Here is a 26,172-nt window from a genome sequence, read left to right as displayed (position 1 = left end):
TTAGGACAGATTTGCCACTTTAGCAATTATATTAGGAAAAGAGTGGGGAAAAAGGTATTGTCAATTGCATACGATATGCAGGCAATACTGCTGTGGGAAGGTAGATCGTAGTATCTGCATTTTTTTCTGCATTTTCGTGATCTGTTGTACTTACGCTTTACTGTATAAGTTTCCTTATTTGGTTTCCGCTAAAAATAAAGCACGAAAAATGATTGAAATTCCAACGTTGCCCAGTTGTTATTATGGAATAGATAACGAGTTTCTTCCAATATCTCAAAAACTCAGTTCTGCTGATAAAGTATGACCACCCCGAAGAGTTGAGCTTCCGCCCCGCCTTGTTTCGGAATGGTCCATTTTCACGGAGGGGCGAGTTGAATACGTCAACCTGGAATTTAAAAAACTAGCCAAATTTGGTAAAACATTTAAATTTTATGCGGCCATCGCAGATGTCTCATTGGACAGGTCACATCCTACGTTTGTGGGTGGGTCTTGGTTTTACTTCTTTTAGCAGCATTGCTTAGAGACAACAACGCTTCGTGTAATTAATTTCAATTGAAAATTGAAGACAGCAGGGTTGTCGTAAAGATTGCAAAGCTTGTCATTTTTACTTTCTCGCCAACTGAAAGCAGTTATTGCTGCAATTTAAACATTTCAGATCCTAGTATTCACATAACGAAAATATAGGCATAGGAGTACATTTTTTTTTTTTTTTTTCATATCGCCAAAATGTTGCTGAACTCGAAAATATGGCACGCCTCTTTTCTTCCTTCTTTACCTATAAAAATGGACTCGTTTTACCAAATGACTGACAAAGGTCATTTGTTCGCGGTCGGACTGTATACTGCACTCAACGCTCCCACGGCAGAATATATCAGTTATTTTTCTTTCTCATCTATTAATGTCTTCATTAACCCTTTGTTTACAAAACATTTTCTCCTTTTCTAGAGAATTTCAATAGCGGGACGCGAGTCCAGTAATCCAGTTCTATAACATCCATATTCACCATCCGAATCAAACCTCAGTCAGACACCCAAACCGCCAATTGAAGGTTTCTGATTGATTGAAGGTTTCAATCTATGGTCCTTGTGTTTTACAGATGTTTAACTTGGGTGGCAAATATGGATGTAATGAGCTCATTCGATTGCTGGGTAGCAGTATCGGTCGATTTGCTTTTATAAGTTGGATGATTGGCAGCAAAAAAAAAAAAAAAAAATAGAAGATGATGCAATGATAAAACGGGTTTAAACCTTTGTTACTTCCTTTTACAAAAAAAGGAAGTATTGTATTCGCGAAAAAAATTTCACTCAAAATTCGGCCTTAATTTCCATTTTGCTCACCCCCGAATTAATGTTGAGTTTTTTTTCAACCCGACCACACGTGGATAAGTGCCTAAGAATGTATAGGCACCCAAAATATCCATTTTGACATTCCCCGAGTTAATTACAACGCTTTTCTCGTGACGTCCGTATGTATGTATGTATGTATGTGCGTTATGTATGTCGCATAACTCAAGAACGGTATGTCCTAGAAAGTTGAAATTTGCTACGTAGACTCCTAGTGGGGTCTAACTGTGAACCCCCCCCCCCTTTTGGTTGCATTCAGGTGTTTCTAAAGGGGTCTTTTGTATCCTTTTTGGGGGAAATCATAGTTAACTTCGATGTAAACTGAAGTAGTGTTATAATTTGTCGGACACTTGGCGATATATCGCCAGTGTTTTGGTCGCCAAGTTTTGTCGCGACAAGTTTGGCGATTTTTTTTTTTTTTTAAATTTGGTCTCAATTTGGCCATTGATGGTGATATTTTGAGAGTAAACAATTGAATCATGTCTGTATGTACGTATGTATGTGCGTATATGCGTATGTATGTCTCATAACTCAAGAACGGTAAGTCCTAGAAAGTTGAAATTTGGTACGTAGATTCCTAGTGGGGTCTAGTTGTGCACCTCCCTTTTTGGTTGCATTCGAATGTTCCAAAGGGGTCTTTTACAATTTTTTTTTTGGGGGGGGGGAATCAATGTTAATTTCAATGCAAACTCAAGAGGTGTTATAATTTATGCAAACACTTGGCAATATATCGCCCAGCTTTTGGTCTCCAAGTTTTTTCGCCAACTTGGCGACAAATATGGCCAAATGTGGCGACAAATAAGGCCATTATTTTTTAAAATCTGGTTTCCATTTGGCCATTGTTGGTGACATTTAAAGAGTTAACTATTCAATCACATTAAAATTGCCAGTAATGGGGATATAACTTTAAATTGGTGTGAAAGGAAGTCAGCTCGTTTAAAAATTCACTAAACAAAGGGTTACAAACATTACAGTTCAACTTTTTTTCCTCGATTTTTACCATTCTGCCGTGGGCAGGTAAAGGACAGTAACTGCAAATCTTTCATTTTTTTGCATTTTTGTCGCCTATTGCATAGCTTTATTGTACAAGCTTGCTTATTTGGCTTCCTCTGAAAAAAATACCCAAAAAAGCATAGAATTCCAACATTCCCCTATTGTTAGTGTTGAATCTGAATCGTGATTCTTCAAATATCTTGAAAACTCATTTCTGCAGATACTGCCGCTTACCTGCTCACGGCAGTATTGCCAGGGTTGGCCACCTGGGAAAGGGGGTTCATGCGCAGACTGCGTTATTAACATTTTTAGGGGGTGGATGTTTTGAGGGATATTTTTCTCATTGGGGGGGGGGCTTTGTTATATATTAGGGGGGTGCCCCAGCTCTTAGGGGGTTGAGCACCCCTGTTATTGCACTTCGTACTAATGTCAGGGGCACTTTGCAGATAGGTTTATTATATGATACTATAACAAAGCAAAAGCTCTTCTTTACTTTCTGCCAAATTGATGTGAGTTTGAGTTTTAACTCTTGCACAATTTTGAATTTCGAGCGGAATTCACAATGAGATCGACATTGACTCTGTGGACATGCTTAGAATCTTCTCTGCGTGATTGAATGACGTTTAACACTTTTTTTTTCCAACCGCAAAGATTATGTTTAGAGTTTTATCAAACATTGAAGATGATAAGATACACGAATGAATTAGAATATCATTAAATAAATATATTTTGTTATTAGCACAAGAAAACTACCTTCATAGTTGAAAAAATTGACAACTGTTTATTTACAAACAAAATTATATCGCTTGCAATTTATCAATTTCATGGATACAACTATCATTTCAACTTGCAAAAAAAACTTAATTTTTTTTCAGTTTTAGATCCGAAATGAAAATTTCACCTGTTTGTTGCTTCAACAAAAGTATTTATCGAAAAACAGACCTTGAAAGATATTTATCAGCACTTGCATCTGCCAAATTTCCACCAAACCAAAAAAGACAAAAATTACTACTCACACAATTTTTCTATCTTGTGCTTGAAAGACAAAAATATTTCAACGTACAAGATCTTGAGTATTAAATTAAAACAATTTCATAAAAATAATAATGCATAGTAAAATAGCATTTTTATTATTCGTTTTTACTTTCTATTTTCACGTAAGTACTACTTTTCAACATTTTTCATTTCTCTTGCATTAGAAATCCTTTCGTAGATAAAGATATATTTTTGCTTTAAAAAAGCTTGCATTAAAAGTTAATTTATAAAAAGAAAACAAGTTGGTTCAAAAGTTCTTGCTTTTAATTATAACGACATTTCCTTGTTTTAAATTTTAGGTTAAGAAATAAAAGCATCAAGTTCTAAATCAGAAAGATTACAAATACAGATGTTTTTTGTTTTTTTCCCCTAGTTTTTACACCTGGCATACACAAAATTGCTCCCCCCCCCCCCAAGAACCTAAAATATATTTTTTTAACAAATAGATAAAGAAGAGCGTGGAATAGAGGTACATTTGCGTTATGGTCAACTAATCGCTACGTAACGTAAAAAGCACTTATTTTTATTTTTACGAAAAGTAACTTCACGAAAAAAGAGTTATCGGTAATTTCGATATTTGAACATTTCGCCAATTTCGCAGAACCGAAAACTGAAAAAAGAAAATTTCGCGAGGCTTAAGTTTTCGCTATTACGACGGACCCACGAAAACCAAAGACCCGTGAAAATAAAGTGCGTTTTTCAGAAGTTCTACATTTTTAGCTCAAAATTTTTTCATGAACTAGCTGCGTCGCCCGGCTTTGCACGTCCACCTCGAAAATAAAAGTTATGTCAAGTGTTCAACACTCAGGCTTGAACAAAAAAAAAAAAAAAAAAATCAGTAAAATTTTGCTGCAGATCGCGAAAAATAACCAAAAAGTAAACATTTTAAATCCCCCGATTACAGGAGAAGCTTTCAAAACAAAATCTAGAATTTTATTTGCTCATATTCGAGACAAAAAATGGCAACAGATCTTTCGTCTCAATGATTTACTACATGCTATAAATTTTAATAAAAGCATTGTTGCGGAGTTGAAAAGTTGAGATGAAGCACTGAATAATAATTTGAATGGAGGAAAGCCTTCGAAAAATAGGGATTTTATGTCGAAATCTAAGTGTCATAAATAATTTAGTTTTTAATTGATATCTCCGCTAATTATTATTGGAGGATTATGTTAAATAGCCAAACATAAAGACGGGAAGATTTCGAATCCATCGACACCTGGTTCGATGGTCAGTTTACTTTCGTTCGGGAGAAATAACTCTCGGACATAGATAGATAGGTGCATTACGCTCAGTTTTTTAATTGTATAAGATTGTCAGTTCAGACAAAAACTATATTACCAAGAAAAGGAAGTTTTGTAAGCAATGTACGTCACTATGATGTTTGTTTTTCTGCATTTTTTGAATCCAAGTTTGTAAATAATGGAAATTTAACATTAAATTGTAATTTTTCACCAAACCTGATTTAGTCAAAAATCTGAAAATAATAATAAGTACAGTCTGTATGTTGAGACTATATTGCATCTAATGCATAGTTTACACAATCCAGAAATTGCGCTTCATTCTAGTTTGAGATAATAAGTCGGGATTAGTAATAACAGAGCGAGGATACAGTTGGCCACAGAGAAATGGCGGGTGAATTCGATGCGGAAACGGACTATTTCATTTTGTGATCGGTCGGATCAGCAAGAACGCGCGACTTTACTGCAAGCGCGTTCTCGCTGATTCCAACTATTAAAAAAAAAAAAAAAAAAAAAGTGGTTCGTTTTCAATTTCAGTTTACGCGACATCTCTCTGTGGTCAAGTTTTAGTAAACCTCTCATAACTGGTAGCTAAATTAAAACTCATGCGCTTTATATTTTTAGCATTAAACAATCCTCCTAAGTATTATGGGTTAGGAATCTCGCAAGACGTAAAGGTTCAAATCCTAACGAAGAGATTCTGTGCTCAAATGTTAAGCCATACTTTGCTTGATCGCAGAAGTGTATGACGTCACTGCAACTGAAGTCTCAGTAGTTGCATGCTGAAGTTTCTCCCTGAATTGTACCAAGTATAGCATAATTACGAAAAATTTTTGAATTTAAAATTTTTTGTTTTTTCCCAGATAACATCGGCAATGCATTGCTCAGAACATGATCCATGCCCAGGAAATATGTGTTGTTTAAAGTACAATGATTCTACCATGTGCAAACCACTGAGCAAAGAAAGTAAGCTCTTTTCAAGTTTCTGAGCTATTATATTTCATAAGTCATTGTTTATAAAAACAGTCTAGAATGTTGTACTAAGAGAAGCTTCACGTATTAACGTGAATTTAAGTACAAGTAAAAGTGATTAAAGTTAAAAGTAGAAATAAAACGTAAACTACAACTTTTTAAACCAATTTTATTTGTACGTCGAAAATGTTAGGGATTTGTTATTTTGTTTAGTAATTATTTGAAAATAAGAGGTCGCTATACAAGAGTAATAATAATTTTCTCAAATTCTATGAGATTTATTGCAAAACCACACCCTCATTGTTACCACTTACAGAAAAATCCGCAAACGTAATTGAGCATTCCCAGGACTGTAGTTGGAAAATAAAATTTAGGAGAACCCTCTTTGACGTTTGGGGGGACTCATCAAAAGAAAAGGTGGTTTAAAACGAAATAACATTTCATTTGCATTCTTTTTGCAATACAAAAAACAAATATTTTTGAGGGCGCACAGTGTTTCGATTAGTACAAGCTAGGTGGACAAAAGTCAAGTTCAGAATTCATCATTTCATCGCACAAAATTAAAGTGTTCCTAAATTCACATGGTTAAATTGTTCAAGATGAAGATTATTTATACTGGTAAGTGTTTTTTTTTAAATTTAATTACGCTATCTGATGATTAAACAATATTAATTTTTTTTAAAGATGAACGAAAGAGCGGTTTGCTCGTTTAAAATCTTTCAAGTGATGGCAATGATTTTACCCATTTGTACCCGGGTTAAATTTTCTGTACAATATAGCTGTACTTTACCCATTATTAATATGTCGTATTATAGTCAGCACACTCGAGTACAACATATTTTTTTTCTCTAGAGTACTTTCTTTCGAGTAAGGATTTCTTTGAAGAATGATTGAAGCACCCAAAGCTTTGGGTAAAAAAACAAGTAGTACTCGAGTGCGCTGACTAAAACACGTCTTATTAATAATGGGAAGGCTGCAGCTACTATATACAAAACATTTAGCCCGGGTACAAATGGGTACAAGTCATTCCCATTACTTGAAATTTATGAAACGGGCAAAAAATCCTTCGTTCATCTTTGAACAATTTTTTAACGTTGTTTAACTATCAAATAGATTAATAAAATTAGGAAAAAACACTTACTAGTATAAATAAAATCCATCTTAAACAATAAAATCATATGAAATTAGGAACACTTTAATTTTGTAATGAAATGATGTCTGGAACTCAACTGATTTATTCTGCTACAAACGGATACGTACCTTTGAACCTTATTACTCACGTGACGGAAGCGAGTTAGATCGATTAGATATAAACAAATAAGTAAGTATCATATTTTGTTTATTGTTTTCATTATACAAAGTTTATTATTTTGAACATGACTTATGTCCACCTAACTTGTACTAATCGAAACAATGTGCGCTTCCCTATTCAACTGCAGTATTGAGCATTGCTCTGGACTAGAAAAATTGTTTCACTATACAGTAAAACTTGTGAATAACAATACTGTCTATAACAAACATTTTCTGTGGTTCAGACAAAATTTTCATCCAGCTAATATATTTTTAACCTGCATGTAATGTTTAACAGGTTTCAGATGCACCTGTCTATAACAATAATTAATGATTTTTTTTTTAATTAATGTATTTGAGTATCATATTTTTTTCGATTTCTAACAGATCAAGAAGGTCAAGAATGTGAGCTAACAAAGATTACTACCAGGCTCAAAAATGATTTTCTATATAGGGAAGGGGAATTAAGAATTACAGATTCAACAAATAAATCAATACAAAGCCACGAATTAAAATTCTGCTGAAATTTGATTTGTCCAAACTATTAATTTGAAAAGATGTTCTTAGTGCTGACGAAAACGAAAATATTCTTGCATTACTTTTAAAAAAAACTTAAAATAACTAAATGATTAAATTGCCTACTGTTAAACTATTCAAGTATAGAAATATTTTTAATGCATATGTTTCAAAAGAGTAGAATAAAGTTAGTTTATTTATTTTTTTTTAATTTTATTGTTTAATAAAACTAAATGTATTATCTGCACACAATCCTCATACATATAATAGCCAATGATCAAGTAATGCTCCTGACGTCATCAACAATGAATCGCGTGCCACGCCATGATAATTTGATAATATTGTAACGGATTCGGTGCGACTTCCACTTTCTTGAAATGAAGACACAGTTCTTGATAAAAACACAGGAGCTTTATTTACACTATGTACAGGAGAAATCGTTAACAACTGCTAAAATAATCATCAGCAATTAAGCAAATATCACTCAACACCGTAAACTCAACGGTTACACACGTATTTGCTTCCAAATACGAAAACAACACAGCGAAATGACACGCTATAAACAGAGCTAATACACACTCTCAGTACAAATTCTCAATCGAAACTAAACTCTTTATCCAGCGTAACGGTTTATATACACACCGAAAGAAATCCCTCAAATATTCCAAACGCTTCTGGAAAATAGTAGACCGTTATCAATTTTTATCAAAGAACAAAAAAAGAATAGGGGGGTCGTATACTTTAGTCATATGTTAAGGGGTTGTATATTCATTACGGGAAACTATTTACAGGTTACGTTACTACAATAATTACTATTTACAGGATTTGTAACATTGCCCCCTTCCTAAGGACTGCACGTCCGGGTCAGTACAATCCCCAGAAAGGGTGCCAAACTTCTATCACAAGTTTACAAATATACACATTAATTAATAACTAACAGATACAGAAAACACAATAATAACAAGAAATATTACTAAACATTAAAAGCAAAAATTATCTACAACTTTTATGTTATCAACCATGGTTGTTTACGTAATACTCATGAACTATGGCCATAGTATGGGGCTAACCGATCATAATGTTCAACCCTAGGTTTTGCATTAGGTGATTTTTGGATCCTCACTACGACGTCATTCAGTCGGTTAAGGACTTTGTAGGGTCCATCCCAATGCGACTGCAATTTGGGTGAAAGACCTTTCCGTCGGATGGGATTCCATAACCAAACCTTGTCGCCTTCGTTGAATTCATGTCCAGTAGACCTTGTGTCGTATCGGGTCTTCATCTTCTCCGCCGCGATGTTGATTCGCTCTCGTGCGAAGTTATGAACGTCTTCCACCGGGCCTGGAGATCCTGGATGTACTCCTCAGGCGATGCAGGCGCATCCGGAGGACGACCGAAGACGAGATCACAAGGTAGCTGAAGCTCTCGTCCGAAGAGCATCTGAGATGGGGCAAATCCGGTAGTCTCGTGGACAGCACTGCGGTAGGCCAGCAGGAACAAAGGTAGCTTCTTGTCCCAAGCCTGTTGATTTCTGGATACCATAAACGAGAGATTGTTCAGGATTGTGCGGTTAAATCTCTCCACCATGCCGTTCGATTGTGGGTGTAGTGGTGTTGTCCTAGTTTTCTCAATTCCGAAAATTTGACATAGGCCCTTAAACACAGCAGAGATGAAATTCCTCCCTTGATCGGAATGAATCTGCAAAGGTGTTCCATATCTCGAGATCCAATGTTGAACTAGAGTCTCTGCTACGGTGGTAGCTTCTTGATCTGGAATGGGATACGCTTCGGGCCATTTGGTGACATAGTCGATGGAAACAAAAATGTATTTGTTCCCATCAGCAGTTTTTGGTAGAGGACCCAGGATGTCGATCCCAATTCGTTCGAAAGGAGCTCCAACGTTGTACAGATGAAGCTTCCCTCTGCTTCTTTTCTTCGGTCCTTTACGAGCAGCACAGGCGTCACAAGAATGGCACCACTTCTCCACGTCATCCTTCGCCTTGCTCCAGAAGAAGCGCTCCCGAACTTTATTGAGGGTTTTCAAGACACCAAAATGTCCTCCAGTCGCACTACTATGTATTTCTTTCAGAACATCTGAAATCCTTGATCGGGGAAGTACTAACTACCACCTAGACGTTTTGCCGTCATCAGATTCCCATTTTCGGTACAGTACGCCGTTCCGTAAATGGAGTGAGTTCTATAAAGCCCAGTATCTTTTTGTTGCAGGGCTGAAGATGGAAACGTCCTGCCAGCTAGGGCGCCGACTGTCACTTTCCATGAACTCCAAAATTGGTTTTATGTCGGGGTCTTCAAGTTGATCTTTTCGAACTTGGTCGTCACTCCATGGATCAGGTTCTGATGATATTGGAGTCACTGTCACCTGATAGGCGGTAGGGCTAGTCGTTCCATACTGTTTCTCGATTCGGGAACAATAATTGCAGTTCTCAGGACAGGGTCTCCTTGATAAAGCGTCTGCATTACCGTGAGACAACCCTTTTCGGTGCTTGATCTCCATGTCATATTCCTGGAGCCGCTGTATCCACCTGGCTATCTGGCCTTCTGGATTCTTGAAGTTCAAAAGCCAAGTTAACGATGCATGATCTGTCCGAAGCAGAAATTTTCGGCCGTAGAGGTAATGATGGAAGTGTTCTATAGCTTTCACTATGGCCAGTAACTCCTTTCTGGTGACGCAGTAATTTCGCTCCGACTTTGATAAGCATTTGCTCCAGTAAGCTATGACATGTTCATTTCCGTCAATTTCTTGTATAAAACAACTCCGATGCCCTCGTTGCTCGCATCAGTGTCCAGGATGAAGGATTTTCCAGGCTGAGGACAGGCGAGGATAGGCGTTGATGTTAAAGCCTCCTTCAGTCGTAGAAATGCATCTTCGCATTCTTTGGACCATTCAAACTTTTGCTTGCTCTCCGTCAGCTTATGCAAAGGTCGTGCAATGTTGGAAAAACCCTTTACAAACTTCCTGTAGCACGTGCAGAGCCCCAGGAAACTTCGCAGCTGATGGATGTTTTCGGGACGACTCCAACTCTTGACCGCAGATACCTTTTCTGGATCGGTTTGTACACCTTCAGAAGAGATGACGTGACCAAGGTAGTTCACTTCCCGGCGGAACAAATTACATTTGGACGGGCTTAACTTCAGATTGGCTTCCTTAAGCTTTTGCAGCACCTTTCTAAGATTTGTCAGATGTTCTTCGAAACTGCGTCCCACGATGATGATATCGTCTAAGTAGACCAGACAGGATTCGTAGGAAAGTCCTCTTAACACTGTCTCCATAAGACGCTCGAATGTAGCTGGTGCATTGCAGAGGCCGAAGGGCATCACTTTAAACTGCCATAAGCCTTGTCCAGTTGTAAACGCTGTCTTCTCTCGGTCATTAGGTGTATCTCAACCTGCCAGTAGCCGCTCTTCCAGTCCAGGGTCGAAAACCACATGTGTCCGGAAAGAGTGTCCAAGGTGTCGTCTATCCGTGGAAGAGGGTAACTGTCTTTCTTGGTGATTTCATTCAGTCGTCGGTAATCGACACAAAATCTGGTGGAGCCATCTTTCTTTCGGACCAAGACGATGGGAGAGGCCCAAGGACTGGATGACGGTTCGATTACATCATTCTCCTTCATCTCTTTCAGGAGGGTTTCAACCTCTTCCTTCTTGGCGAACGGTAGTCGTCTTGGATGCTGTTTAATAGGGGGGTGTTCTCCAGTGTAGATCCTATGCTGCGTCAAATTCGTCCGGCAAACATCCTCCGATGTAGATGAAAACAGATGCTTAAAATCATCCACCAATTGTTCCGCAGCAGTTCTTTGATCTTTCGATAATGGCGCACTCCCAATTAACTTCGATGTCAAGGACTCAGAAGACACAGTCTCGGGGGAATTGATTCTTCTAATGATGCAGTTTACTGGAGTACAAGTTGCTAACACTTCACCTTTCCGGATATTCCTTGGTCTTTCACTTACGTTGGCAACTCTCACAGGAATTACATCCTTAGAAAGGTCCACAAGCGTAGATGCTACCAGCACTCCTTTTAGGTTATTGCTTAGGTTAGGGTATTCAATGAATCCAAATCGAAAACTATTGCTTTCTTCAAGGGAGCCAGGTATTAATGATTCTGACCTTGAGGGAATTGATAAATCTGTTTCGGCTATTATTTGATGAGCGGATTTTACATCATTTTCAACGTTGAAGATGGCTATGTCTTCTCTCATCGAGTGCAGTTCATTAGTCTTGAAGTCAAGGGTGAAGTCGTATTTCTTTAAAAAGTCCAATCCGAGAATGAAGGGGTCCGTGATATTAGCAACGAATGCCGTATGATGGTAGGTGGCATTCCCAAACACTATTTCAAAGTCCACTTTACCCTCAATCTCAATTTTGTCACCTGTCACAGTCTGGAGACTTACGCGTGGCGATGTCCACAACAGTTTCAATCCAAATTCACGAGCCACATCTGTCCTAACGATTGTCACATTGGCTCCAGTGTCGACAATCAGTTTGCAAGGATTCCCATTTACATGTGCGTAAATGAAAAGTCCATCACTGCCACTACTAGAAGAGGAAATCTGCAGAGCTCTGGTGGTGGTGTTTTCCTTCCCTCGTGAAGCTTGGCGAGCCGGACAACTCCTTCGCAGGTGCCCTGCACTATCGCATTTCCAGCACTTCTGCTCTTGTTTCTTTTGGGCTGTTATGCTGTTCAGATGTCTTGCCAAGTCACCGAGTTGTCTCTCAAGTTCTACGAGATGGGACGACCTGGAATCAGACTCCTCAGCTTCCAGAGTCCAGATGGGATGGCGATCCACACGGGTTGCTCCTTAGGCGGCCTCGTATCTCATCGGATACACCAAAGCAGATTTCAGGTCGTTTACATCCGCCATCCGGAGGGCTTTCTGGATTTCAGGATTCCGAACTCCGTCGATGAAGTAGTTGAGTGCTAAGTTGTCTCGAACATCCGCAGGGCAGTCGCAAAAAGCAAGATGAGACAGTCTTTCGATGTCCGCCGCTAGCTCTTGCAGGGTTTCCCCGGTTTTCTGGAAACGGGACTTCAACTGGAGTCGACTGAAATCTTTCTGGCACTTCTCACCGAAGCGAAGCTCCAACGCAGCTGTGAGGGCGGCGAAATCCAGGCGCTGGCTGTCCGGAAGGGTCTGAAGAATGTCCGCTGCGTCACCTCTCAGGGATGCTGCAAGATGGCAGGCCTTAGTAGCAGAGTCCCATCCGTTCGCATCCGCCACTATCATGAACTGAGTTTTGTAAACCAGCCACGAAGTTTTCCCATGAAATGTGGCAAGTTTAATGGACGGTCGAGCAACCGATGTGGGAGCGCCAAACTGTACAGAGCTGCTTTCCGCGGTCGCCAATCTCCTTTCCATGTTTTTAATTTTCTCATCCACATGATTCTCAACTGTTGCGATACGGTTTTCTACTGTTTCCAATTTTTCATCAAAAGCATCAACTCGATGCTCTATCTCATTAAATTTATTTTCCATCACAGTATTTACCGAAGTAAGGTCGTTTTTAATTTCCTCTTGGTTAGAAGCTAAATCATTTTTCAGCACCATTAAATCACTTTTCCATTGTTCTTGATTAGCCGCCATATCATTTTTTAATTGTTCTTGATTAGCCGCCATATCACTCTTCACAGAGTTGATTGCATCAAGCAGTTGTTTTAATTGTTCATCCATTGCGCGAGTAATCACCATAAAAACAAAGTCCAAATTTAAAAAGTCTTTATGAAAAAATGTCCAAAGTCACACTTACTGCAAGAAAGTCCTGAAGTAGCCCCACGTTGGGCGCCAATTGTAACGGATTCGGTGCGACTTCCACTTTCTTGAAATGAAGATACAGTTCTTGATAAAAACACAGGAGCTTTATTTACACTATGTACAGGAGAAATCGTTAACAACTGCTAAAATAATCATCAGCAATTAAGCAAATATCACTCAACACCGTAAACTCAACGGTTACACACGTATTTACTTCCAAATACCAAAACAACACAGCGAAATGCCTCGCTATAAACAGAGCTAATACACACTCTCAGTACAAATTCTCAATCGAAACTAAACTCTTTATCCAGCGTAACGGTTTATATACACACCGAAAGAAATCTCTCAAATATTCCAAACGCTTCTGGAAAATAGTAGACCGTTATCAAATTTTATCAATGAACAAAAAAAGAAATAGGGGGTTCGTATACTTTAGCCATATGTTAAGGGGTTGTATATTCATTACGGGAAACTATTTACAGGTTACGTTACTACAATAATTACTATTTACAGGATTTGTAACAATATGTTTTGGTAATGTTTAACTTGCAGGGAAAGGTTTTATTGTGCCAAGGCTGAAGTGCGAATTCTACATTAGCTACCAGTTTGTTTGGCTCTCTTGGCTCCTTCAAGAGTTTTTCCACCTCCATCGCAGTTACTTTCTATTTCGGGCTGATAAGTGCTAAAAAGCAAGAAACTGCAGTCCTGGGATGGAATGACTGAGCTGACTGTATTTTATGTAGATCTGTGTCATTTCAGGGAAATGAAGAAACGAAATTATGGTCAACAATGAACGCTACCTATTGGAGTTTAGGGTTCATCCACTGGAGTTAGGGTTAAAATTTCAACTATTAAAATATCACCAGACAGTTGCTTCGTTCATGTAGAAGCAATTTTTACCCGTCATGTCCTGACGAGCGATTTTCTAGTATGTAAGGGGAAATGGCTCTATAAACGCGTAGATAATGTTCAAACTACTGTATATAATGACAACTTGTCCATTACAGTATTTTTTTAGGTACCAATAGTATTGTGAAAAACAGATTTTTTGTAATTACTTTACAGAAAAACAATGCGAACAGGAGCCTGCATCAAATGGGATTTACAGGGCATTCTGTCCTTGTCAAATGGGTCTTGAATGCGAACCTGCTGGTGTCTTGGTAAGATTTTTTTATTTTCTTGGACATATATATATACCTGTACATGCTGTTAATACTCCTTAGTTTTAGTGCCCTTACATACAGCTTCGTCGGGTAATTTGCTTTCTCTCACTCTTTTTGATTTCTGGCTTTTGATTGTTTGTCTCTACCCCTTGCTGCGCTAACCGTGGTTGACTTGCTGTTTGGTTGATTGTCGTCTTGAATCATAAATTCCTATTGGTTACACCTTTTGGTATAAATACCGGTGTCCACGTGCTTGACGTTAGTTCTCTCCCGACTTTCTGGTTGTGTGGTGCGGTGAGTTTATTGCTCTGATAAAGACCCAAGTAACACTAAAACGTTACGTCATCGTTACATCACGTTGCAATTAGTTGAAACATCGTTACCGTTTCCCACGCAACGTGATATCACGTTGCATTATCGATTCGTTACAAAAAGCGTAATTTTGAAACGTTACATCACGTTGCAAATTTCTTGAATTCGTAACGTTGACAAACAGTTGCAAAAGAAACGTTACTTATCATTACTTTTCGTTGCACCTTGCCTCGTCTTCGGCAACCTCCGAATCCTAGAGTCCCTAGTGGCCATTTTCAGTAAACAACTTCTGGCTTGCTATGCCGGCCGCCATTGTTCTGCAGCTTCGCAATCGCGATCTCTCATCACTTTTAGCAGTAAGTACTTTGCATTATTGTTGATATACTTATTTAATTTAAAAAAAATAGTCGAAATGGACTCAGCACACCTCAAAACGTTCGAATCCATCAAAATTCGAAATTTTGCACGAATCCAATACTATATATTAGATATAGAAGAAAGTAAAAAAGTGTTATTACATATTTTTATTAAGTTAAGGAACCGCCGTTGGTCGGAGTTTGAGTATTTTTCCCACCGTACTTTTATTCATAATATTGTTAGAAAGAATAATGTTAGATGTTTTTATTTGAGTATTTATTCATTGATTTCTTAAAAAGATGCTAAAGCTTGGGGATATGTTCCATGAACAAGCTATAAAAGCGATAAATGATACCATTTTTTACTCATTTAATCGGCTTTTTGTAGAATGATTTTGCCGAAATAATTGTAGCAATTTTTTGAAAAAAATTTTGTCATATAACTGAAATAATACTGCAAATTTTTGTTAAAACACTGATGTAAGAGGATTTTTTCAAAACTTTCATGCCTTTCGAAAAGTATTACTGGAGTTCTTTAGTAATAATAATAATTATTTTTTCAAGAATTTATATATGAAAGAGGTTTTTATTTAATTTGTAGCAATATCGTTAATTTTAACTATTAATACTAACCACTTGATGTAAATTCGGCTATGCTATGTTATGGTCTGTTTATTTTAAAATATCAAGAATGCTCTTACAAAATAATGAAGCAACAGTGTAAGAATACTCGAACGCCTTTAAACGGCATAAGACATTTTATAAATTGAAAAAAAAAAAAAAAAAAAAACATGTAAAGATTTTGTAAAAGTATATTAACAGTAATTGCATTAACAAAAAATGCAGAATACTTACTGTATCAAAAATTAAGGGTTCAATGATCCCACCTCCCTTCTTACCAAGAAAAAAAACTTTATTCAAGCTTTGGAAAAAAAAAAAAAAAAAAACTTAATACAACGTTTAAAAGCAACGTGATAAATAAAGGTTGTTGTAACGTTTCAAAAATCGTTGATGTAACGTTACTGAAACCGTTGATGTAACGTTACTAAAACCGTTGCTTTTGCGTTTTGCAACGAGACATATTTTCGCTCTATCAACGTTACCAGTACCAGTAACGTGATGTCAACGCTTCAGAGCAACGTGATTTATGTTACTTGGGGAGGCTCCATTGCAGCCTTGAAATAGCTATTACAAAGCTGCATTTTCTTGTTTTTTATTTACATTGGGTTTTCCCTCTAGTCATATATCCAAATAGTTGATCAGTCATGTAAGCAAAAAATGTGTGAAAGAGAAATGTTAAGATACCGAAGTGCAGAGGCTCTCAACCGGTGGTACGCTTACCGTATGGAGGAGACGAGCTCACTTAATATAGGAGCAAGATTTTCTACTTACTTAAACGAGATTTTAAATGATAATAGCTGAACTGGCGGAAAGGGCAACACTCCTTACCCTATTCACGAACAATTCAACAATAAAAGCTGTTGTCACTTTGTCAGGAAAGTTTTCTAATGTTTTTCAACCTTAAATAACATTTCAGTTCTGTTTCAAAACTTAAATTAAACATACTAGCGTTAAATTTACTGTTTGGTATTGCATTCACACCACACTTTTGCTTGATCCCATAAATGTTAAGATTTTGTGCTATGGAGCAGTAATGATACTGTCAAGTTTTAGTTAACGATGCATTTTCCGATACCAGTCAAAAACGTCAATATGAAGTTTTATGTAGTTTTTCTTTTTTGCATATTGAAGTACATTTGTCTAATTTGTAATAAAAATCATATTTTTTTTTTTCTTTCCAGAATTATTGCATAAGGCCACCCGACTATTGAAGAAATAAAGAAAAACTTGACATTAATTTCAGATATATGTGTGCTTAGATTTCTTTTTTGAGTTAAATAAATTTACACAATATTAAATTAATGCAGAAAATAAAATTAAAAAAAATCTATTGTAATATACACTTTTAGAAATGCATTGCTCACTTTCAAGGATTTTTCAATCTTTAGACTATTCATCATTCACGATAATTCTTTTCTTACTGGATCAAAAACTCGTTGTCAAATCTGACAAAAATGTTTGTCATTTTGTAACTTGAATAAAAGATTGAAAATTTAATAAAAATCAAAGGCATCATTTCTCAGTTGTGACTGACAACAAAATTTTTAAACTGTGTTACATCCATACACGCAGAGTTATAGGATATAGAGCACAATCTTTTGTTGCAATTTTTCTATTTGAAATATAATGATTTCCATTTTAAAACTAGACTGGCCCCAAAAAGTGAAGGTACAACCAGTTTTTTGCCTCTAAGTTGCAAATGAATGAATGTAAAAACAAAAAATTTGGAGGATATGTGCATTAAATCGTTTATTGAATGCATCATAGAAATTTGTGTAAGTGTATTGTAAAAACGATTTATAACAAAATAAGCAATTTTTGCGGAAAAGTCCATTCTTGAACAAAACAGAACATTACAGTGTTAAGTAGTAAAATGTCATAGAAACAATACAAAAATGGATTCTAATAAGGAATGTGTGTCCCCCCTAACTTGAATGCATTCCCGGCATGATTTTCCATGCTGTTTATTAAGTTGTTGGACACCGGAATGGGAAGCAAAGACGAGACACAGAGTAAGCCTTATTCCAGCTCATGTAACGACCTTGGAGGAAGATTTTAAGCAGTAACCTGTCCTTCAAGATAGTCCCAAAAATGTTCTATCAGATTCAGGTCTGGAGATCGAGCTGGTCATTCCATTTGTTCCAAACCGTGGTCCTAAAGATACTCCTCAACAATCCGAACTCAGTGAGGTCGTGCATTACCATCCATCAGAATGAAGTCATTACCAATAGAACCAGCATATGGGCGGACATTTGGATCAAAGACCTCATCCCGATATCTCTGACCAGTCAGAGTTCCTCCATGGAACACATGCAGGTCAGTGTGATTACCGAGTGAGATCCCTGCCTGAACCATGATTCCACCATCTCTATAACTGTGCTTTTTAACAGTGTTGATTGATGGTATCTAGTGCGCTGTTTCCTCCAAATCAGTAGACACCCTGAATCACTTTCCAATGTAAATCTGGACTCGTCTGTAAACAGAACAGAAGCCCATTGCTACTGGGTCCAGGAAACATGTTCTCTTGTCCAGCAATTGATTCTTTGCTGTGATCCGTTGAGTGGAACAAACACAATTGGTCGTCTTGCATAGAGACCGGCATTGTGAAGACAATTTCGCACCGTAGTAGCAGATTCTTCTTCCTGGTGCAACAAAGTGGTCAGTAATTAGCTGCGAAACAGTAGTGGTTCATCTCCTCCGGGTCGAAAGAACGAGAAAATGGTCTTCTACAGGTGTTGCAGCTTGTGGTCGGCCTGGAATAGGTTTTCTGGACACAGATTCTTCTGATTGGTATTGGTCCCAAAGTCGCTGAACAACAGTACGAGAGACAACGAGAAGTCTAGCAGCATCAATCGAGACAATCACATTTCCATCCATCCAACTGACCTCCACCTTAACGAATCGGGCAAAAGACGTCTCTAAGATATTTTCTAAACTCTACGGTGACTATTGTACCGAAACTGCCAACAATAGTTGAAAATCAACACAATTTACACACAAAAGTACAAAAGCTGGATATTTGTTTTTTTTTTTCCTTACTCATAAAGAGTAAAATTCTTTTCTATAAAATAAAAGTGGCAGTTATCGTTTTTTCATAAATAGTTTTAAAGTTTGTTATTATCATTCATGCAAACTATGCATTTTATTGTTACAGCAATTTTTTAATAGCGAGCTTCGAAAAACATGTACCTTAACTTTTTGAGGGAAGTGTATATGCACATTCTGGAAATATGAGTTCAATGCTTTTTGTAACAGTCTTTTTTTTTTAATTGCTACTTTCAAAAATTTTGATATTTTTTTGCAGTTTTCAGAGGCATTTGAAACAATGAAGATTTTTCAGTAACTATAAGTAAATGTAGACTTGAAACTTTAAAATTTTATTTAGCAGCAAGTAGCGAGAAGAAACTTTTAATTTAGTTACTCAACTATTATATTTATATTTTAGTTGCCGCTTCTTCCTGAGCCTCTTTGCTGGCCGAAACCTTAATACAAATACTTTCTTCTGTACGCAACTTTTTAGCATAGTGCCAAAAGATTGCCTTGTTTTTAAAATCAAAATCCTGGCAACTAAAAATGTGGTGCCTCTTCTGGCCATTTGAGATTGAATAAAATTTTGAATTTTCAAGTCTACGTTTACACATACAGTTCCTCTGAAACTCATCTTTTTCAAATGACTCTAAAACCAGTTCAACTCAAAAGAGTAAGTATTCCTTTTCAGGGAATGTAGTATTCATTGATACTGATCAACAGTAAAGAAAAAAATAAATAAATAAAATAAAACAAATTTTCTGGTAAAAAATTCAAAATCTGGCGATTTTGAAGAAAAAACAAAAAAGTAAAAAACACCTCCAGCTGAATCAAGTTCAATCAGTACAGCAGAAGCACATTTTACCACTCCATACAAGGCAAAAGTTAAAATGTGCCTTAAAATATTGTGTAATTTTTGTAAAGGAATAAAATTATAAACATTCTTTTTACTTTATTAGCTTATATTTAACAAATTTTTTCACAAAAATATTGAATTTGCAAATGAAGCTACAGAAGCCACATATTAAAAGTAAATATAACTCTTCAAAAAAAAAAAACTTCATCATCATGTATAAAAATACAAAAGGAACATAAATAGGATGAAGAATGATAATCCTTTGCCATTGAACTGAAGTACACAATTAATCAAAAATTAATTTTTGTAAAAAAACGTTAAAAAATAAAGTATGATTTAAACTAAGTTGACATAATGTATGAAATAATTTATATTACACTATAGAAAGAACATTATAGCCAAGTTTGAGGCAAAAAGAAAACTTAATAAATAGAAATCTTTTTTTTTTTTTTAAAGTTATTTTTGTTTACAAAATTGAAAATTTGTTGCAGAATCTTAAGACTGCTCATAAAACCAGTTTTTATCATAATTTTATCATAAAACCAGTCAAATTTGACACTGCTTTTTTGTGCAGAATAATTTGTACAAAAGTTATATGCAATCATTTTAGTGTTCTACTTATTTTAATAATTGTATTTCTGCAGTCATTGTTTCAGTTACTGTGAAATGATAATTATTAATATACAGAACAATCAATTTTCTCAACAAATTATTTTTCAAAAATATTTTGTAATGCAATATCTAATGCAAAAAAAAAAAAATGCTTACTTTTTAATAGTTAAATCAACTAAAAAAAAAGGTAAAAATAATAACTAGAATTTTTACAAAGGTGTAATTTGAGTAAATAATTCAAAATAATAGAATCCATGATGAATTTTAATCACACATACGATAATTGCAATAAAAAGTGATGAGGCAAAGCACCTGCAATTTTCTTCATTGGAATTCTAACATTCTGAAGATATACGAGAAAAGCACCATTAATGCAAATCACATGCCTGCATGTCTTTTGTGCATGGGTGCAAATTTTTAAGATATGGTCAAGACAGAAAATACATTTAGCTTTTCATTCTCCTCTCAGGACTGCAAGATTTTCATGATAGAAAGTAACTCAAAATTCCTGGATAAAAACCATGAACAACACAATGTTTCCTCTTTTTTTACAATAAGTCCCTTTACAACACAATTTCATCACAAAATAAGAGTAAATGCATAAAACAATTCATAACAAATTACTTTTATCAATTTTACAGAAATTTTGAGTCACAAAAAAATAGCCAGGCTAATTGATGAAACTTTAGGGTCATTAGCAGTGGCACACACAAAGTGACCCCTCCCATTGCCCTTGAGTTATCTTGATTGACAATGATTCTCTATGCAGTACGCAACATACTTCCAAGCACAGAAAACAACAATTTCAGATTTAAAAAATGGAAAAATTAAATTTATTGTTTCTCTTTCATCCCCAGCAAAAGCAAATGGTATGTGAACATAAATTGTTCCGTAATGATGATTTTGCTTTGCTGTTTTTATTTTTAATTATGAGAAAAGTAAATACATTTATTCTTATACTTTCAAGTATTTTAAGAAAGTATTTGCTATTAATAAGTTTATTCTATTAACTAATGCTAATTACTCAATATTGTTTTAATATGTTTGTTGTTCCTGACAATCAATAAAATCAAAAGAATATGTTTGGATGCATGTTGGAGTAGGATATGAGAATGATGGACCTTTGATCCTGGACTCCGCATTCGAGAAATTCCTGTGTGCACCACTGGTCACACAGCCATGGCTAAAAGTAACCATTTTATGAGCTACTTTTTATCCAATCTGAAGGGTATACAGGGTGCGGAGAAAGTTCCCACAATTTTATTAGATATTTCAATAGGCTGTAACTAACACATAATTCAACAAATCAACAAGTTAAAGCAATAAAATTCTTTATTGAAACAATAATAACAACATTAAACAAAAAAAAATATAACAATTGTTCAAAATTGGCTCTTTGGGCTTCAATACATTTATGAAGCCGCAGTCTGAAATTGCCGACAATGCTCGCGCACGCATCCACCGTTATCTCATTCCAGGCACGCCTCAGAGCCGTTTTGAGCATGTCGACCGTGGCGTATTGTTTTCCCGAAATTTTTTCCTCCAAGATTGACCACACCGAGTAATCCATCGGATTGAGGTCCGGTGAGTTAGGGAGCCAAACGCCCTTGCCCCAAAAACCTGGGAACAGATCTTCGCAGATGACAATCGTCGATCGGACCGAATGAGCAGGAGCCCAGTCTTGTTGGAGTGTGAATCCATCTTGGCCAAAGTGTTCTGTTGCCTATGGCCTCAGTACATCGCATAGAACCCGCTGCTGATAGCTTGCAGCATTAATTTTGATGTTTCTGTCAATGAAAACAAGCGGCGTTTTCCCAGTGGCACAAATGCCAGCCCAGACCATTACGGAGCCTGGAAAGTGACTGTGTCCGATGATTTTTGCAGCAGCGGTCCTTCTTCTGACCCTTCTTAAGCAGTTGGCGATGATTTTGACGGTTATGTGTGGACCCGATGGTGAAGATCTTCTCATCGGTAAAGAGAACCTTCCAAAGACGAGCACCAGCGGTCAAGCGAAGCATCCGTCGAGCTTTTATCAATCTTTTCTGCTTCATTGCGTCATTGATAAAGTGGAGGCGATTGATCTTGTAAGAACAAAGTCCCAACTTGTTTTCCACGATGGTTCGGACGCTTTTTTCGCTTATCTCCAGTTCTTTGGCCATCTTTCACATTGAGCGCTCTGGATTGCGACGGATGCGACAGCGGATCTTCTGCACATTTGCTAAAGTCGTTGCAGTGGTTGGACGACCACTCCGTGGACGGTCGGCAGTCCCTCCAGTCTCTTTGTAGCGTTTCACAGCGTCATAGACTGTTTTACTCTTGAATCCAGTCACTCGAATAATATCAGCTGTTTTCATTCCCTTCTTGTATAATTCAACGACAGTAACACACACATTTTCACGATTCATAGCTCACTAACTCAATGAATTAACAAAGAACAAATGATTAAACCTCAAATACTTTTAATGCCAATAAACAATATGTGCCAAATAGATCGCCAACATACAATTTTAACGCCAAAAAAACAAACCGTTTTAAACAAAATTGTGGGAACTTTCTCTGCACCCTGTATATGAATGAAATTTAAGTTAAAAATATATGTCTTCCTTTGTGCTGCTTATAATGCTAGCAATATAAATAAAATTCGACAAAAATAAAACAATAAATTATCTGCAAAGAAACAACAATATCACACTTCAAGCAAAACATGTATGGGAAAAAAAGAAAAATAAAATACAAATCTTCACAAATAAAAAGCGGTAATACATAGGGGTTTCTATGTATATACAGATAAAAATTAACTAAATGTCAAAATAATAATAATAAATGATAAATAAAAAACAAAAAGAAATAAAAAAAACAATGAGTATTAAAATCAAGGAGAATTAATAAAGCATAATTTGGAAGTAAAAATCAGTTTTATATTCAATATACAAGTAGAAATATTAGTAATGTATATAATAGGAGCAAGCAAAAAAAAAAAAAAAAATTTAGAAATTCAATTAATACACAAGCACGAGAGTGCAAGTTTGAAAAACAAAAAGCTGAACAATATGCGGATTGAAAATTATTAGAATACAACCAAGCAACGTTTCACACCAAGTCAGAATGTTTTTAAATGCACCAAATGCTCAAAAATAACTTAGCATGTTAGAAAAATTTTAGAAACTATCAATACCAAGTCATGAATAGTGGTCAATTTTTAAGCACAAGACACCAAAGTGTTCTTGCTGATAAATTTTGGACGGAATTCAGAGAAAAAGATTTTATCAGAGCTGTAAAAAAAAGTTTGACAACAGACTACTCGTTGCACAAAAAAAAGTACAGTTAATGCAAAAAACAAAGACATTAGTCCTTTTTTTTAACATAAATTCTGCTTTTAAATGCTCATATTACTTACTGTTCCTGTATAATCAGTGAATTTAAAAAAAAGTACTTATGAATAAAAAGAAAACCCATGAACTACTATCTTTTTACATCAAAATTGCATATTATAAAGTATCTTGTAATATTAATTGCCTTTTTTGTGGAATGAAACTTTCACCCAAACATCAGTTACCTCAGAAATAAAAAAAAAGGGGCTAAAATTAGCAGCATTGCAAAATAAATAATTCACATTTAATTTAACAAATAAAGCAAAATGTCCAAGAAATATGCAATGACATAAAATAACTGTTTGATCCATATTTCATGCACCACAGATACAAGTTTCTTCACACAACATGCACACCAGAAATATAACACTTATAACATTGATAAACAACAATTTGACAAGCATTGTGAATTACAAATTGAAACATTTGAACAATTACATAACATATACTCTTCTGTACATAATAAATTAACTATAATTCATAATGACATAAATCAAGCGATGCAAAATCAAAGTTTATTTCTGAAGAGGGGGGGGGAGTAAACTTTCCAAAAAAAAATCAAGCTTCATCTGACGTACAACAAACACCACTGAATTCAATTCAGGGAAAAGCACCTTGTATGCAAGGAAACACAATTCTTTCTGTCTCTTTCTTGTTAGTAGTTATGGAAGGAATAAAAAACCAAGAGTAAAATCTAAAGATAAATTAATCTGCTGGAAGGCGGGCGGGGGGGGGGGGGGGGGGGGAGGGGGGCACTTTTTTGAGATTTTCTTCAGATGTATTTCCAAAATAGAACTCCTCTCATCAATCTAAAATTCCTTTCATTCATCAGCAACAGTCACATTCAATCTTTTCTTATTATCTGGTTTTCACGCCAAGCTATGTTTTTCAATCGGTCATTGGGAGTACTATTAAACTGAGAAAAGTAAACAACTATTTTTGTTTACAAAATAACAAGATAAACCAATAACTGAACTCTTTAATATAAATTCGACTTTCTTTCCAATAAATATTTTAGCTTGTCCTGGCTTCTTGAAATCCTTTTCTTTATCAAATTATTCTTATAGTTTCTGCAAATTAGCACTTATACAATGGCATGCTTTGTTCAATCCCAGATGCAGCCACAATTTTAAATTACAATTCAGCTATTAACCAAAATTGCAGTTTTAATATATCTTTTTTTCTTTTCTTTCCTGTATTTTCCCAACACACAAACACATATCCGTAAAATTTTACAATGTATTAAAATTCATAAATTAGTTGAATTAAAAACAAAAAGATGGATGTGCCCAGACCCATCTGCATTTTTGGAAAAAATTAACCATCTGTACGTTAAATGTGTAAACAAACAAGCCATCGGAAAGTAAATTATTAATACGAATGAACTTAAACACCTTCATCGGGAGGCAAATGAACTTCTGGATACGGTTCCCTTGGGGATGGATGAGGTGGCAATATTACATGATCTTCGTAATATGCATCTCCAGCAGCCCCCTCAATAGCAGCAGCATTATTAGCTGGGGCTGAAGCTTCAATACCATCAGCTGCCAAGTTGGTGATAGACTTACTTCTAACACACTGAAAGTCGACATGGCGACTTTTCGCTTCCTCCTTTTCCCAAGACATCCGAATGAACGGCCTCTGAACATAATTGTAAATTACCTCTGCTCTTCCACCAGGTCGATTCTTCACTTTTTCTTTGTAGGTGGGGAAGCCCTCAATACCCAGGCGGATTTTCTTAAGACCTCTCTCTTTCAAAACCTTCTTCGCAACATCTCGATTCTCGATGTACTTGAAGAAACGGTACATTTCTGTGCTATATATGATCTGAGAGTGCTCCTCACCAGTTTGTGGTGGGTAATCTTCATCCCAATCTACAACATCATCATCCAACAAAACTACTATTTGGCACTCTCGATCTCCCCTCTGAGCAGATGCAACCATCATCGGCAGTATTAACTCCTCCAGGAAATTTTCAAACTGCTTCCTAGCTCCTTCGTTTGATAGCTCATGAAGAAAACCTCTCAAATTGTGACATTTTATTGTATTGGCATCAAATGGAATCAGCAAATAATCACAAGCATCTCTCAATTCAGGAACAGAGACTGTTGGAGGACAACGAATCATTCCAGTTTTGTAATACTCCAGTATAGCTCGAAACACGGTGGCAGACATACCTTCAGCTACCTCAAACTCACCTCTTTCATTTGGTCTAGTAAAGTTATTTTCCAAAGAAGAGCCAAACATTCTTCCCAGCATTGTATCCGGATATGCTGCAAACAAAGCAGGATCAACAACAATGCGAGTATTTTCCACTACTAAGGTGATTCGTTCGTCACTTGCTGGTGTCATTTGCCCTTGATTTGCAGCAGGAACGACAGAAGAACAAGACATTGTCCAATTTAAATATGACAAAGAATTTCCAATTTTCAAGCAACCATCATCAAGTTATGCTTTAAGAAACAAGCAGCTCTGGAAATTAAAAACATTTATTTTAGTTCTCTAATTAGTATCACAAGATACAACTTATGTTATAAGCAAATACACCAAAATAAGAGTTATCAATAATATTCTGGATGGATATACACAAAAAAAAAAAAACACCTTCAACAGTAATAAATAACACATGTAATGCATTAAATACAAATATCTTCCAATAAGAGGAAATACTTTTGGATAAACAATGGTTCA

General features: G+C 36.1%; 2 protein-coding genes across 2 annotated transcripts; one reads left to right on the top strand and one right to left on the bottom strand.

Moving 5' to 3' along the window:
* The first annotated feature begins 3,372 nt into the window (after positions 1-3,372).
* LOC129222348 (U33-theraphotoxin-Cg1c-like) lies at positions 3,373-16,946 on the top strand. The gene is made up of 4 exons (XM_054856843.1): positions 3,373-3,493; positions 5,476-5,578; positions 14,229-14,323; positions 16,797-16,946. Exons 1-4 carry the CDS (start codon positions 3,443-3,445, stop codon positions 16,824-16,826), a joined length of 279 nt encoding a protein of 92 aa, XP_054712818.1. The 5' UTR covers positions 3,373-3,442; the 3' UTR covers positions 16,827-16,946.
* Positions 16,947-24,287: 7,341 nt separating this feature from the next.
* LOC129222346 (BTB/POZ domain-containing protein 10-like) lies at positions 24,288-25,875 on the bottom strand. The gene has a single exon (XM_054856842.1). It carries the CDS (start codon positions 25,873-25,875, stop codon positions 24,868-24,870), a length of 1,008 nt encoding a protein of 335 aa, XP_054712817.1. The 3' UTR covers positions 24,288-24,867.
* Between the last annotated feature and the right edge of the window lie 297 nt (positions 25,876-26,172).

Source organism: Uloborus diversus, chromosome 5, assembly GCF_026930045.1.
Source record: "Uloborus diversus isolate 005 chromosome 5, Udiv.v.3.1, whole genome shotgun sequence".
In the NCBI taxonomy this organism is placed as follows: domain Eukaryota; kingdom Metazoa; phylum Arthropoda; class Arachnida; order Araneae; family Uloboridae; genus Uloborus; species Uloborus diversus.
This window is presented reverse-complemented; position numbering and strand designations above follow the sequence as displayed.

What these genes read in the sequence shown, in the direction of transcription:
- LOC129222348 (XM_054856843.1), top strand. Translation starts at nt 3,443, where the DNA reads ATGCATAGTAAAATAGCATTTTTATTATTCGTTTTTACTTTCTATTTT. An exon ending in CAAACCACTGAGCAAAGAAA is followed by an intron (nt 5,579 to 14,228) that starts GTAAGCTCTTTT and finishes ATTACTTTACAG; the next exon opens with AAAAACAATGCGAACAGGAG. An exon ending in GCGAACCTGCTGGTGTCTTG is followed by an intron (nt 14,324 to 16,796) that starts GTAAGATTTTTT and finishes TTTTCTTTCCAG; the next exon opens with AATTATTGCATAAGGCCACC.
- LOC129222346 (XM_054856842.1), bottom strand. Translation starts at nt 25,875, where the DNA reads ATGTCTTGTTCTTCTGTCGTTCCTGCTGCAAATCAAGGGCAAATGACA.